The following is a 15862-nucleotide window of genomic DNA, read 5'->3' as shown; positions in this document are numbered from 1 at the left end:
AGAGTGTTTTTTTTTTTTCTTGGGAGGGTACATGTGATCAGCAAAGGACCAATTAGCACTGTCCAGACATGTTATGACAGAGGATCAAGAGTCTTGAAGCCTGATAGGACAATCTGATAGGACAATCTTCGGAGAAATGATAACTCCTCCTACAAGCTATCTGCACACACCGATACAAGTCACAAGATTGCTCTAACTGCTATATACGGCTGATGAAAAAAATATTTATCCATTTATATTTACTAAAATAAGTGCATTTCCATGTTCTGTGTACTGTGGGAGACCAGATATAGTGAATGCAGAATCTGGGTTTAGTAACACTTTAACCTGTTACCAACCGCCCGCCGCAGTTATACGGCAGCCATTCACAGGCAAATCGCCGTAGCTGTGCATCGCTCTCGTGCGCGGCACTAGGGGGTGGTGCGCTCCCGCCCCTGCTGGTCAGCGGGGAAGCCGATGCAACGGGCAGGCGGCTCCGATTGCCGCCTGACACCCACGATCATATCCCACTGAGAGAGAAGGACGGTCGACTGTTGTAAACACAGCCGACCGTCCTTCTCTCTGGGATGATCATAGAGCCCATGTGATCCTTCTATATAGGATCACATGTCTCTATGGTCATTTCAGAAGCCATGCCCCCTCACTCCCCTAGGCTCACATTTATCACAATCGCCGCCTCTACTCCCCCGGCCCGCCTCCCGCTGTGTCTAAACACGGCGGGAGCACGCTGCCTAAGCCCCTTCCCCTGCCACTATGTGACTGGACCCAGGGGAGCCGCACTGCTGCAGTAATATTACTGTGGGCGGTCGGCAAGCGGTTAAATAATAGAGACAGAATATCCACCAAGAATCCAGAAAAAAATACAATACAAATGTTATAAATTGAGTTGCAGTTCAGGGAGTAAAATCGGTAAAATCAGTATTTTATCCCCAAGCAAAACATGACTTAGTACTTAGTGGAGAAACCCTTGTTGACAAGCACAGGTAGGACGTTTCCTGTAGTTGGTTACTAGGTTTGCACACATCTCAGGAGGGATTTTGGTCCACTCTTCTTTACTTCTCTTCTCTAAATCCTTAGGGCTCTTTCACACGGAGCGGACCGCATTGTGATCCGCTCCGGCACTTTTTTTTTTCACAGACCGGATGACACTTGTGTCATCCGCTCCATATGTCCGCATATCATCCCATCCGTTTGCGGATGATATACGGACATAATGTATGTCTATGGGCATTGCGGATGTCAGCGGATGACACCGCTGACATCCGATTTTGCATCCGTTCCGTTTTTTAAACGGAACAAAAATAGGGTTCTGTTCCGTTCCAAAAAACGGAACAGAACTGAAAGGACGAAATTCGGATGTCAGTGGATGGTCATCCGCTGACATCCGCAATGCCATTGACATACATTATGTCCGTATATCATCCGCAAAAAAATAGGATGATATACGGACATGCGGAACGCCCGTGTGAAAGGGCCCTTAAGGTTTCTTGGCTGTCCCTTGGCAACTCGAAGTTTCAGCTCCCTTCATAAAATTTCTATAGGTTTAAGGTCTGACAACAAACAGTCACAAAACAATGGTTTGTTTGGTGACTGTGTCTTGCCTTGAGATCATACACAAGCTCCTTCTGTGTAGTTCTGGGCTGATCCCTCACTTTTCTCATCATCATCCTTACCCCATGAGGTAATAGTTTGCATGGAGCTCCAGACCTAGGGCGATTGATGGTTATTTTGTATTTCTTCCATTCCATTTGTGAATACTCGCTGAGAGTTGCCTCCTCCCCAAGCTTCTTGCTGATGGACTTGTAGCCCATTCCAGCCTTGTTTGTGCAGGTCTACAGTCTTGTCCCTGATGCCCTTTGACAGCTCCTGGTCTTGCCCATGATGGTGGATTTGAATGGAAGAAAGATTCTGTGGACAGGTGTCTTTTATACACATAATAAGTTGTTGTTAGGAGCACCTTCCTAATTTCACAGGACTAATCTGTATACCACAAGAGAACATACTGTAGCCAGTCTGTGGGAGCCAGAATTATTGTTGGTTGGTAGGGGATCAAATACTTATTTTACTCACTGAACTGCAACTCAATTCATAACATTTGTATTGTGTGTTTTTTTTCTCAATTTTGGTTGATAAGACGTCTCTATCATTTAAAATACACCTATGATTACAATTATAGACCCTTCATTTTTTTTATAGGTGGGGGGCAAAATCAGCAGGGGATCAAATAATTATTTTCCTACTGTAAATTGGGGACTTCAATAAAATTCAATTTTAAAAGAATGATTTCAGTATGGTTTGACCAGACTCAGTGTGCTTTGACCAGATTCAGCAAATTTAGGTATTAACCACTTCTGGACAAGAAGGATTTACCCCCTTAATAACCAGGTCATTTTTTGCAATCTGGCACTGCGTGAATTTAACGGACGATTGCACGGTCCTGCAATGTTGTATCCAAACGAAATTTACGTCCTTTTTTTCCCCACAAAAAGAGATTTCTTTTGGTGGTAGTTGATCACATCTGCGATTTTTATTTTTTGCAATATAAATGAAGAAAAGATGAAAATTTTGAGAAAAAGTGACATTTTCTACTTTTTCTTATAAAAAAACATCCAATAAACTCAAGGCCAAAATGTATTTAGCTACATGTCTTTGATAAAAAAATATCAATAAGTGTATATTTATTGGTTTGCGCAAAAGTTATAGCGTCTACAAACTATGGTGTATAGACTGGAATTTATGCAGCTTTCACTTTCTGACTGCCTATCTCATTTCTTGAAGTGCTAAAATAGCAGGGCAGTACAACCCCCCCCCCCCCCAAAAAAAAATTACCCCTTTTTGAAAAGTAGACACCCCAGGAAATGTCCTAAGAGGCATGTTCAGCCCATTAAATATTTAATATTGTTGTCACAGGTGTTTGAAAAATGACAAAAAAAAAAAATATATATATATATATATATATATATATATATATATATATATATATATATATATTTTTTTTTTTTTTTTACACAAAGTTGTCATTGAAATGATATATTGCTCACACATGCCATTGGTATTTGTGGAATTACACTCCAAAATACATTCTGCTGCTTCTCCTGAGTATGGGGATACCCCCTGCGTGAGACTTTTTGGCAGTCTAGCAGCGTACAGGACCCCGAAAACCGATCACTGCCCTCAGGCTTTCTAGGGGCGTAAATTATGGTCACTCCTCACCACCTATCACAGTTTCGAGAGGCCATGAAATGCCAAGATAGCACAAAACCGCCAGAAAATTACCCCTTTTCGGAAAGTAGACACCCTAAGCTATTTGCCAAGAGGCATTTTGAGTATTTTACAGATCTCACTTTTTGTCACAAAGTTTTGCAAATTAAAAAAAGAGAAAAAAAAAATTTCCTTTACTTTCTTCATTTTCCAAAACAAATGAGAGCTGCAAAATACTCACCGTGCCTCTTAGAAAATACCTTGGGGTGTCTACTTCCTGAAAAGGGGTCATTTGAGGTGGTTTTGTGCTATTTTGGCATTTCATGGTCTCCGAAACTGTGATAGGTAGTGAGGAGTGAAATAAAAAATTAGCGCCCTTAGAAAGCCTGAAGGCAGTGATTGGTTTTTGGGGTCCTGTACACGGCTAGACTGACAAAAAGTCTCACACATGTGGTATCCCTGTACTCAGGAGAAGCAGCAGAATGTATTTTGGGGTGTCATTTCACATATAGCCATGGCATGCTTGAGCAATTTTTGACATTTTCCCGATACGTGTGGCAAATTATAAAATGTTCCATGGACTCAACATGCCTCTCAGCAAAAAGCTTGGAGTGTCTACTTTACAAAATGGGTTTTTTTGGGGAGGGGGTTATTTCATCTCAACATTTCAGGGCCTCCAAAACTGTGATAGGTAGTGAGGAAGTAAAAAAAACAATTTATGCCCTTAGAAAACCTGAAGAAGGTGATTGGTTTTGGGGTCCCGTACACAGCTAGGCTCCCAAAAAGTCTCACACATGTGGTATCACATACTCAGGAGAAGCAGCAGAATATATTTGGGGTGCAATTACACATATACCCATGGCATGTGTGAGCAATATATAATTTAGAGACAACTTTGTGTAAAAAAAAATAATAATAATAATTTGTGGCAGAATATAAAATATTCCATGGACTCAACATGCCTCTCAGCAAGTAGCGTGGGGTGTCTACTTTCCAAAAAGGGATAATTTGGGGGATGTTTGAACTGTCCTGGCATTTTATGCACAATATTACAAGCTTATACCACACATCACCCACTCTTCTAACCACCTGAAACCCTTTTCTGACACTTTTTGTTTACATGAAAAAAATAATTTTTTTTTTACTAGAAAATTACTTTGAACCCCCAAACATTATATATATTTTTTAAAGTAGAGGCCCTACAGAACAAAATGCTGGGTGTTGCAATTTTTTGATTGTCACACAGTATTTGCGCAGAGATTTTCCAATTTTTTGGGAAAAAAACACTTTATTAAAATTGAATGCACAATAACTATATTGCCCAATTGGTAAAATATAAAAGATGATCTTATGCCGAGTACATAGATACCAAACATGACATGCTTTAAAATTGCGCACACCCATGCAGCAGCAACAAACTACGTACATTTTAAAGATAAAAGAGGAGGTCTACTGCAAAAATTACTGCCCTCGATCTGAAGTTAGTGGCAATACCTCACATGCATGCTGTAATTGCTGTTTACATGTAACACCAGACAGATGCTTGCGTTCGCCTTTGTGCGCAAACGCGGGGGGAACGGGGTGCTTGAATTTATTTTTTTTATTATTTGTTTTGCTTTTTTATTTTATTTTCTTCCCTTTAATTTTTTTTTTTAATCATTTTTATTGTTATCACGGGGAACTTAAATATCCCCTATGAGAGCAATAAAGAGTGACAGGTATTATTTTTTCAAATTGGGGTCTATTGGACTCTAGATCTCTCCTCTGCCCTTAAAGCATCTGACCACACCAAGATTGGTTTGATAAGATGCTTTCCCAATGGCGCTCTTTATATCTGGCAAAACCAAAGTCATGAAATGCTCATAGCTTCCGGTATCTTAAGCCCTGGAGATGATTGGAGCCATTTTGTCTCCAATCAGCTCTATGGTCAGCTGACGGTACCACCGGCTGCAGTCTCGGGTTACCCAGTGGGACAGGAGAGCCCGAGAAAACCGTCGAAGGTGGAGTCCCCTCCCACTGCTTGTAAAAGCAGTCTAGCTGCGAATTATCTGCTGGGATTGCTTTTACATGAAAGCTGACTGCTGGCTGTAAAAAACAATACCAGAAAGTGTGTGGTATGCCCACCATTAGACCTCCCAGCATCCACCCACTTCTAATGAAGGGCATACATGCAATGTTCTTTTTTTTTTTTTTGTTCAGCCCATGGGCTGAAGGAAAAAAAGAACATAGAAGATTCCTGCATTCGCATCAATCGATGTGGATGAAGAAATCTGTGCCAAGAAAAGTGTTAAAAAAATATATGGAGAGATCTGCCCCCTGTGTCCACCCCATCCCCTATGCTTCGCCATATATGCTCTTTTTTTTTAACTGCGGTGGTGAAATCAACTCCTACAGCACTGCACCATTGATTACATATATGGTGAGAGCAAACGTTGTTGCTGTCAGAATAAACAAATCAGTGCTGCAGCTGATGGGCATACCTGCAAAGCAAACAATGGTTAACAATAAAACACAGAAATAATAAAACATTACTTTTGAAAGTGACAGTAATCTGCTGATACTGCACTTCTTGGGAGATGGGTGGAGGAGATAAATGCAGGTGCTGGCTTATCCTGCTAACGCTGCGTTTTGGGAACACTATACTAAACTTTTGGGGACGCTAGTATAGTTCTGTTTAGATCAAAGATATTGATCCGTTCAGACACTATATTAGTAATGGAGGTGTTTAGTGTGTGTGTGTCACTGGCAATCAAACGGTTAAAATGTATTACTAAATATGTGGCGGGCAATCTGACGCTGTCCTGAATTGACTCTAACTAAGGGTAATGTTAACTGATGTCACATGTGACATTAATACAGTGATCAGAAAAAATATCTGTACACTATAATAGTGACACTCTGACAGGGCAATGAAGGGGTTAACTGGGGGTGATCAGGGGTGAAATCTTTATTAGGGGATATAACTACCACTGTCTCTCACAGAAACTTAAGTCACAAGTGACATTAATTAAAAAAAAATATCTGTACACTATAATAGTGTACACTGTGACAGGGAGTGAAAGGGTTAATGGGGGGGGGGGGTGATCAGGGGGTTAAATCTTTATTAGGGGATTTATGGCGGGTACCCTAAACCTATCTGCGACTACCACTATGCCTCTCACACTAACTGAAGTCACAAGTTACACTGATCGGTAAATTTATCTGTATACTGTATATAGTATGCACTGTGACAGGGAGTAAAAGGGTTAACTGGGGGGTGATCAGGGGGTTAAACGTATGCCTATGTGTATTGGTGTCAGTGTAGTGCTTCTGTACGCCCAGTAGCCTATGTTCTCTCTTCTCGCGCTGGAACTGAAAACGGCTCCAGGAGAGGAGATTGCACATTTCCTGTGCCTGTGCTTCCATTACATGGGCACAGGACGTTCTGCAATTGGCCAGAACCGATCAACAGGTCCAGGCCAAAAATCATTGGCCTGGACCTGATGACTGATCGGTTCTGAACCGAATCAGAACATCGTGGGGACAGCGCCCCCCCCTAGCTGCGTGCGTGACCGACGTATGGGTATGGCGATTCACGCAGCTGAGCCACCTTGCCGCAGTATATCTGCGGCGGCCGGTCGACAACTGGTTAAAAGGGCACAAAAATGATTTTTAAAGGGGATGTATTAAAATAATTGATTTTATTAAACAGGAGGTTCCACTAAAGTAATCAAGAAACTTTTATGTTTACCGAAAACTATTAAAACCCTAAGCCTTTAGGCTTTCAAATACAAGTAAATGTATCAAGGCCAGGGTCTAAATGTAGTGATAGATCACCACATCTTAACAATCTTAAATATGAACGCATGTTTGTACAGGGCTCTACAGAATTGTTATTTTTTTCTTTTCAACTATAGTATTTGATAATTCCTTAATTCATTTTTTTCCCTTTTTGAAGATTATATTTTGGCGCTAATCTTGTTCTTCCCTCCCACCTCAACGAGCGTCCTGAGTGCACTGTTTTTGGGTTGCGTGTTGACCCTGTAAACTGACCACCTGAATATACTTTCTCGGGTAAATTTGTAAATACTTTGGATCAAGGGTAGCTTTATATTCATAATGGTGTTCTATGTCATAACTGCTGGATATATATAGTCACATATATATCACTACTATTTTTTTTCTTTTCGGTTTCACCCCCCCCCCCTTTTCCTGAAGAAGCTTACTGTGATACACTTTGAGATCTTTTGACTCATTTATAGCCTACGTCTTTATTCGTTATGTAACAAACACTGTATATATCCAGTAGGATGATAGCTTTTACTATGGTGGTTCTCGGTTTGGACAAATGTAATTTATGCTGTACTGTGGATGGGTCATGGAGTTTGTGTTTTGATGAATGTATGCGATTTATATATTTTTTTTACTTTTTGTGATCCTCCTTTCTTTTATGTATATGGTTGGGTTAGAATAATAAACATGAGATTTTAACAGCTAGACAAATGTGTTGAGTCTTTGAGATTACACACACTTTAAAAATCCCACCAGAATTTAAAATAACATTTACTTACGTTTGAGTAAACTGTAAGAAAAGTTGCACTTAGTCCCGGTTCACACTTCTGCGATGCAGGAAAGCTGCGAATTAGCAGCATGTTCCCGCATCGCATCCGCACCCCTGGCAGTTCACACTACCATATGCAGCAGAATCGGATCGCATGGTGGTTCACACTAGTGCGATCCGATTCTGTGCGAACTTGCAAATCGCACTGCCATATGCAATACGCAGTGGATGTCAATTAAAAGTTAACAAAACCCCCAGTTGAGATCGCATATCGCAGTGCGATTTGCAAGTTTGCACAGAATCGGATCGCACTAGTGTGAACCACCATGCGATCAGATTCTGCTGCGGATAAAAAAAAAAAAAAAAGGTCATGTGCGTGTTTAGTGTGATTGCGGTGCGAATTCAGCCATACAAACTGTATGGCTGAAATTTGCTCCGCACAGAGATTGCATGTAATTTAGGAGCAGTGCGCTCCGAATTACATGCGATCTCTGTGATCACACTAATGTGAACCGGCCCTTAACTTATTAGTCCTAATTTTATATATTTACTTTATGTACATCTTAAAAAAATTGAATTATCATGTAATCAGACCCAACAATGCAGATGATCTGAAAGCCGCTATCAAAGCAACCTGGGCTGCCAGAACACCTCAGCAGTGCCACAGGCGGATTGCCTCCATGCCATGCCACATTGATGGAGTAATTCATGCAAAAGGAGCCCGACCAAGTATTGAGTGTATATCATACTGTACATGGTCATACTTTTCAGTAAGCCAACATTTCTGCATTAAAAATCTTTTTTTTTATTGGTCTTATGTAATATTTAAATTTTCTGAGATACTGAATTTTGGGTTTTCATTAACTGTAAGCCATAATCATCAAAATTTAAAAGAAAGAAATGCTTGAAGTATATCACTCTGTGTGTAGTGAATCTATACAATATATGAGTTTCAGTTTTTGAATTGAATTAATGAAATAAATTACCTTTTGATGACATTCTATTTTTTTGAGATGCACCAGTATATGTTATCTAAAACACTTACTTAACATCTCCCAAAAGCTTCAGTATTTCATCAGATTTTTCTTCACTAGAATATAAAAATTGTTTAGATTTTAGTTGGAATAAAGCAAACTAGTATGTATGCTGCTATTCAGTACACAGGCAATAATCCCTCATACTCAGGCATTGGGCAGAGCTGCAAGTGATTGGATATTTCCAGATGTTCACTACAGTTTCATCCCCTTAACATGACCTGTTCTTCCTGTCCTTCATAATAAGGGTAATACATGCTCAATGCAAGCAGGCAATGATCAGAAGTAATAATTTGGTAATTGGATTGTGACCCAAAACCTGACCACCATCAAAGGTTTTAGCAAGCTTTAAGCTGGCCACAGATGGATCGGAATGTGGGGGACTGGGAGAATATCAATCCATTTATAGCTGTACCTGTCCCAGAGAATTCAATCTAATGATCTACTTCTCTCAAACCGGCTTGTTGGAAACTTTTCTTTAAATCCGTGCTGCAGCACTGATCAACGTATTCTATCAGTATAGGAGTCCCCGCTATCAGAATACAATAAAACAGCAGGGAAGATTCCTCTATCCACCTTGCTTGTGCGGAATCTGTGCAGTTTTTTTTATTTTGATCAGCAAGCCTTACGTATTAAGAGTATTAGATTCCTTCCCTTACATGGAAACTAGGATGTACGTTTATGGCTGTATGCAAGATCATATCAGAAAGACTGTATAAAAGCCTATTTATGTAGCAGATGAAAAACACCTTTACTTAATTGTTAAGGTATATCACATACAATGTTAAAGACCCATCATTAAAAAACTATTAAAAAAAAAAAAAAAAAAACTTACCTAAAGATTTTTGCAGTGGCATTGTAACTACAAGACAAAAACAAAACATAAGTAGGTAATACAAAAGATGCAGTAATACTTCTAGAACACATAAAGCTACATCATTTATGCACCCGTTGTTCTTCGCCTGGCCCTGAACCTAGTAAAATTTCTTACTGACAACAAACTGATAGCGGCAGCAGAAAACAAGGAGAGGCCTGCACAGATAATACCCCTCAAGATGAGGAAATATGATGACAAAAAATCTTTTTCAGGGTCTCAGCTTAAGTGCCGGTTCAAACTCTTGCGGTTGCGGCGATCGCATGTAATATCGGAGCGCACCGCTCCTTCATTACATGCGATCGGCTGTGTGGTGGGAATTCAGCCATACACTTTGTATGGCTAAATTCGCACTGCACCCGCACCAAAGTCGCACAGGACCCTTTTTTGCAGCCGCATCAGGATCGGATCGCACAGTGGTTCACACTTGTGCGATCACATCCTGTGCGAACTGCCAGATCGCACTGTGATATGCGATCAAACTGGGGGTGTCGTTAACATTTCATTGACACCCCCAGCGTATCGCATATGGCAGTGTGAACTGCCAGGGGTGCGTTTGCGATGCGGGAACAGGCTGCGAATCCGCAGCCTTCCCGCATCGCATAAGTGTGAACCGGCACTAAAGGATAAGTTGAGCTTTGGAAACATGGTACATGTTCTACCCGTTTTTAGGGTGGAAAATGTAACATGTTACTAATGCTGCAGCCGCTGCCTGCTGCCCCCACCCTGTGACAGTAGTATGGGGAGACGTTCCCCCATACCAGATGTCACTTTTCAGAATCAACGAGGCTGTGCATGTCTCCGCCCATCCTTTGTGGCTGTCGGCTTGTAGTTTTCAATGAACTATCATGGTGCGGTGGTAGGTCATTGATTCTTCCTGTCAGATTGTAACTGCTTGCCCGCATGGGATGTATGGGCACACAGATACACTGACAGATCTGAAGGAGGCCTACATGGCACCAGTGATCATTGCTTTTCAGGCTCCAAAGGAAAAAATGAATGCACATTTTTTTACCTGAAAAAAAAAAAAAAAAAGAAAAATGTGCATTTATTATTTTTTTCTACAACGTGAACCTTTTATTTTAAAGCCCAACCCTGACCCATTTTTTTTTTTGCACACATGGAGAATGTATAGATTCTTAGACTTCTAATGATGTGTGCCCCTGTGGGGAACATATTTTCTGTTCCAGTGACAATGTCACAAACACAAAGTGTTATTTAGTATAATTAAGAGGAATTTAAAAATCTGTAAGGTTTTTTTATTGTGCTTTTATTTCCTGTCATGGTGTGTGGTTGTCCTGCATAGAAAGTAAGGAAAAATCTCCCCAAAGCTGACAAACTGCAATAAAAACCTCACAAACATTCTAATACCCAAAAAAAGGAAAGGTTTGGCTGGAATTGGGTTTTAATGCAAAACTCTAGGTTTGCTTAACCACTTTACCACCGGAGGATTTTGCTGTCTTACGTCTGGGCCACTTTTTGCGATTCGGCCCCTTTGCGACTTTAACTGACAATTGCGCGGTCGTATGACGCCGTACCCAAAACTAAATTTACGTCCTTTTTTTCCCACAAACAGCTTTCTTTTGGTGGTATTTGATCACCTGTGCGATTTTTTCTTTTTGCGCTATAAACAAAAAAAAGAGCGTAAATTTTGAAAAAATAATATTTTTCACATTTTTTTATATAAAATTACCCCCGAAAAAAATGTAAAAATCTAATTTTTTTTTAATTTTTGGCCAATTTGTTTTCTGCTACCTATGTTTGGTAAAAAAAAAATCACAATAAGCGTATTTTGATTGGTTTGCGCAAACGTTATTGCATTTACTAACTAAGGGAAAGATTTCTGTCATTTTTGGTGTTTTTTTTTTTTAACGAGTAATGGTGGCAATCTGCGATTTTTTTTGCGGGACTGCGACATTGCGGCGGACAGATCGGACCCTTGACTGACATTTTTAACACTTTTGGGGGTACCAGTGACATTACTGCAGTAATCAGTGCTATATATATATGCACTGTTACTGTAAAAATGACACTGGCAGGGAAGGGGTTAATTTTATTGGAGAGGGAGGGGTTAATGTTTGCCTGGTGCTTACTGACGTGTGTGGGGGGAGGTGACTGTGTGACACAGGGACAGATCGCAGGTTCAGCTATGCTGAACCCTGCAATCTGACCCTGCCTGTCACTTAGGAGATCCGCCCGCTTTGTTTACACAAGCTCGATTCCCCGATGATCAGGGAAGAGCGGCGGCGATCGCCGCTGCTCCTCCCCTGGCCCGACTCCCGCTGTGACTGAATACAGCGGGAGCGCGCCGCCGAGAAAGGGGAATGTCTGGCGCTGTAGGTCTACGTCGCCAGACGTTATGGAGCCACTTTGCCGCATTAGTGCTCTAGTGAGCAGTCGGCAAGTGGTTAAAAAAAAAAAATTAAAAATCTATTGTAATGTTTTATTCACATTTTTTTTAGTTTTAATATACTTAGCTGCCATATTCTCACAGCATGCTGGAGAGCTGAACTGCAGCTCTCACACAAAGCGCAGCAGACAGGGTCTCCATCAGTCTATTGGGCCATACACACTATACAATTGTCTATAGATTTTTTCCATATAATATGAGGTCAAATCTTAACATTTTCACTTTGTATGCAATCAGGCAGGCCCTTGCACTACATATCCTTGCGACTGGTGAGTATCTTTGCGACTGGTGAGTATCTTTGCGACTGGTGAGTATCTTTGCGACTGGTGAGTATCATTGCGACTGGTGAGTAGCTTTGCGACTGGAAGTATCTTTGCGACTGGTGAGTATCTTTGCGACTGGTGAGTATCCTTGCGACTGGTGAGTATCCTTGCGACTGGTGAGTATCCTTGCGACTGGTGAGTATCCTTGCGACTGGTGAGTATCCTTGCGACTGGTGAGTACCCTTGCGACTGGTGAGTATCCTTGCGACTGGTGAGTATCTTTGCGACTGGTGAGTACCCTTGCGACTGGTGAGTATCTTTGCGACTGGTGAGTATCCTTGCGACTGGTGAGTATCTTGCGACTGGTGAGTATCTTGCGACTGGTGAGTATCTTGCGACTGGTGAGTATCTTGCGACTGGTGAGGATCCTTGCGACTGGTGAGGATCCTTGCGACTGGTGAGTATCTAGTGACTGGTGAGGGTATTAGCGACTGGTGGGTACCCCAGGTTTTGTACCAGGGAAGTTAGAGGTAGTGTAGGTAAGGAAGAGCAGGTCGTTAATATTATCCCCATAGAGTAGAGGGTAATAATGTCCGACAGGATTGGGGATGCCACTCAGTGCACTTCTTGCGGCATGTATGCGTTCCTTGATGAAACAATCGAGGACGAATACTGCTGTGCAAGATGTGAGCGACTTGTTGCTCTGGAAGCCCACATCGTGGATCTAGAGAACACAGTGACAAGACTGCGTGGCATCTACAACCTGAAAAGGAGCTTGGACATTACCCAGCAGGCGCTGGCAGGGGTCAGCATAGAGGAGGGAGGAATAGAGGAGACGCAAGCAGCAGAGGTACGCAGCTGGGTGACTGTTAGGAATGTTAGGGGGAGGAGAGTCAGGGAGGCCAGTCCTGAGTTGGTACACCCTAACATGTTTGCTGAGTTGCAGGTTGAGGGGGATATCAACTCAGGGGTGGCAGAGCTGGAGCATGCGCCCTCCCCCAGCTGCCAGGGGAGGGACGGCTCCAGGAAGAAGGGGGGCCGTAACGCAGGAAAGGTTAGACAGGTTGTGGTAGTTGGGGACTCAATTATCAAGAGGACAGAGAGGGAAATCTGTAAAAAAGATCTCGTGAACCGAACAGTTTGTTGTTTACCGGGCGCCCGAGTTCGGCACATCGCAGATCTGGCAGACAGATTGTTGGGCGGGGCTGGGGATGACCCAGCGGTCATGGTGCATGTGGGCACTAATGACAAAGTTAAAGGTAGGTGGAGGATCCTTAAGAACGATTTCAGGGACTTAGGTAATAGATTGAGGAAAAGGACCTCCAAGGTGGTTTTCTCTGAAATACTGCCTGTACCTCGAGCCACACAGGAGAGGCAGAAGGAGCTTAGGGAAGTTAACAAGTGGCTGAGGAATTGGTGTAGGAAGGAGGGGTTTGGGTTCCTGGAGAACTGGGCTGACTTCTCAGTCGGCTACCGGCTCTTTAGTAAGGATGGGCTGCACCTTAATGGGGACGGTACAGCTCTTTTGGGGAGAAAGATGGCCACCGAGTTGGAGGGGCTTTTAAACTAGGAGACGGGGGGGAGGGCTCAGAAGTAGAATCAGTCAGGAGGGAGCAGAGGACTGAAGGCAGTTGTAGGGTCAACAGCGACAGTAGGTCAACAACATCAATTGGCGGGTCTGTGCGGGAGAACAGCAGACCAAACAGAAATAAACAAAACCGCCAATCACGTTTAACTTCCGTAAAACTAAGAGGGGTATATGCTAATGCCAGGAGCCTAGCTAATAAGATGGATGAGTTGGAAATGTTAGTACATGAGGAAGACATAGACCTTGTGGGAATAGTGGAGACTTGGTTCGACCCCTCACATGACTGGCTGGCCAATATCCAAGGGTATTCGGTGTACCGGAAGGACAGGGTTGGTAAAAGAGGGGGAGGGGTATGTCTCTATGTCAAGAACAATATAAAGGTGCTAGAAAGGAGTGACATTACGGATGGGATGAGCATGGATTTAGAATCTGTGTGGGTTGAACTCGATAGGGAAGAAGATAAGGGAAAAGTAGTTGTGGGGGTTTGCTATAGGCCACCTAACCAAGGGGAGGAGGTAGAGCTGGAATTTTTAGCACTAATAGGTAAAGCGGCAAAACTATGATCAGTCATCATATTGGGGGACTTCAATTATCCCGACATTGACTGGGAAGAGGGGACTGCACACTCGCATAAGGCCCGGCTATTCACGGAAACCTTACAGGATAACTACATGTCGCAGTTGGTGGATTCCCCTACTAGAGAGAATGCTATCCTGGATCTATTGATCACTAATGACCCAGACATAATCTCGGAGGTAGGAGTCCAGGACAACCTGGGCTCTAGCGATCACAGGATGATCACATTTAGTATAAATAACAATATAAAAAGGCAAGTGGGGAACATAAGAACCCTAAACTTCAGAAGGGCAGACTTTCCAAAATTGTACTCATTGATGGAAAGGGTAAACTGGGACCAAACCCTGGGATCACTGACCACAGAGGAAAAATGGGAATGCTTTAGAACAATATTAAGCAAAGGCATCTTGCAGTGCATTCCTATGGGGAATAAATTTAGAAGAGACAAAGCCAAACCTGGCTGGCTAAACCGTAGCGTTAAAAAACTTATTAGGGGAAAAAAATTGGCCTTCAAGAAATATAAATCAGAGGGCACAGTATCGGCCTTCCAGCAATACAAGGAGGAAAATAAGAAGTGTAAACACGAAATCAAGATGGCTAAAATCAACTTTGAGAGACAAATAGCGGAGGATAGTAAAAAAAACCCAAAGAAATTCTTTAAATATATCAACAGCAAAAAAACTAGGGCAGAGCATATTGCACACATAATTAACGATGATGGGAGGATGGTTACAGAGGACACTGAAAAAGCAACCGTGCTGAATTCTTTTTTCTCGTCAGTCTTTACACAGGAAACGGAGGGGTACACTGACCATGACTGTATGGTTAGTAGTAATACACAGGACTTGCCACTATGGCTAACAGAGGGGGAAATCAGGGAAAGACTGGATAAACTTAACACAAACAAATCACCAGGCCCGGATGGCGTACATCCGAGAGTGCTCAAGGAACTCAGTATGGTTATATCTAGACCACTGTTCCTGATCTTTGCTGACAGTATTAGGACAGGAGATGTACCAGGGGATTGGAGGAAGGCTAACGTGATTCCGATATTCAAAAAGGGCCAGAGACATATCCCGGGAAATTATAGGCCTGTCAGTCTGACATCAATAATATGTAAACTTTTGGAGGGGATGATAAGGGACTATATCGTAGAGTATGCTAAAGACAACAACATCATCAGTAGTAACCAGCACGGGTTTACAAATGGGCGTTCTTGTCAAACCAATCTCTTAGCATTCTACGAGGAAGTGAGCTGTGAGCTAGATAGGGGGAGACCAGTGGATGTGGTGTACTTGGATTTCGCTAAGGCGTTTGATACAGTTCCCCACAAGCGCTTAATTTATAAAATAAGGTCTGCAGGTATCGACAGCAGG

General features: G+C 42.3%; 1 protein-coding gene across 1 annotated transcript in view; it reads right to left on the bottom strand.

Moving 5' to 3' along the window:
- ANAPC4 (anaphase promoting complex subunit 4) overlaps nucleotides 1-15862 on the bottom strand; it is a gene marked incomplete at its 5' end in the record, with an annotated part of 151655 nt that overhangs the window by 111545 nt on the left and 24248 nt on the right. Inside the window, 2 exons of the mRNA XM_082273145.1 lie at nucleotides 8787-8831; nucleotides 9611-9637. Coding sequence (XP_082129271.1) covers nucleotides 8787-8831; nucleotides 9611-9637 — 72 coding nt within the window. The remainder of the gene's footprint in view (nucleotides 1-8786; nucleotides 8832-9610; nucleotides 9638-15862) is intronic.

The sequence above is a fragment of the Pelophylax lessonae genome (genome assembly GCF_965119305.1).
Source record: "Pelophylax lessonae genome assembly, chromosome: 12".
Lineage (NCBI taxonomy): Eukaryota > Metazoa > Chordata > Amphibia > Anura > Ranidae > Pelophylax > Pelophylax lessonae.
Note: the sequence above shows the minus strand (reverse complement) of the source record. Positions and strands in the feature narration are given on the sequence as shown.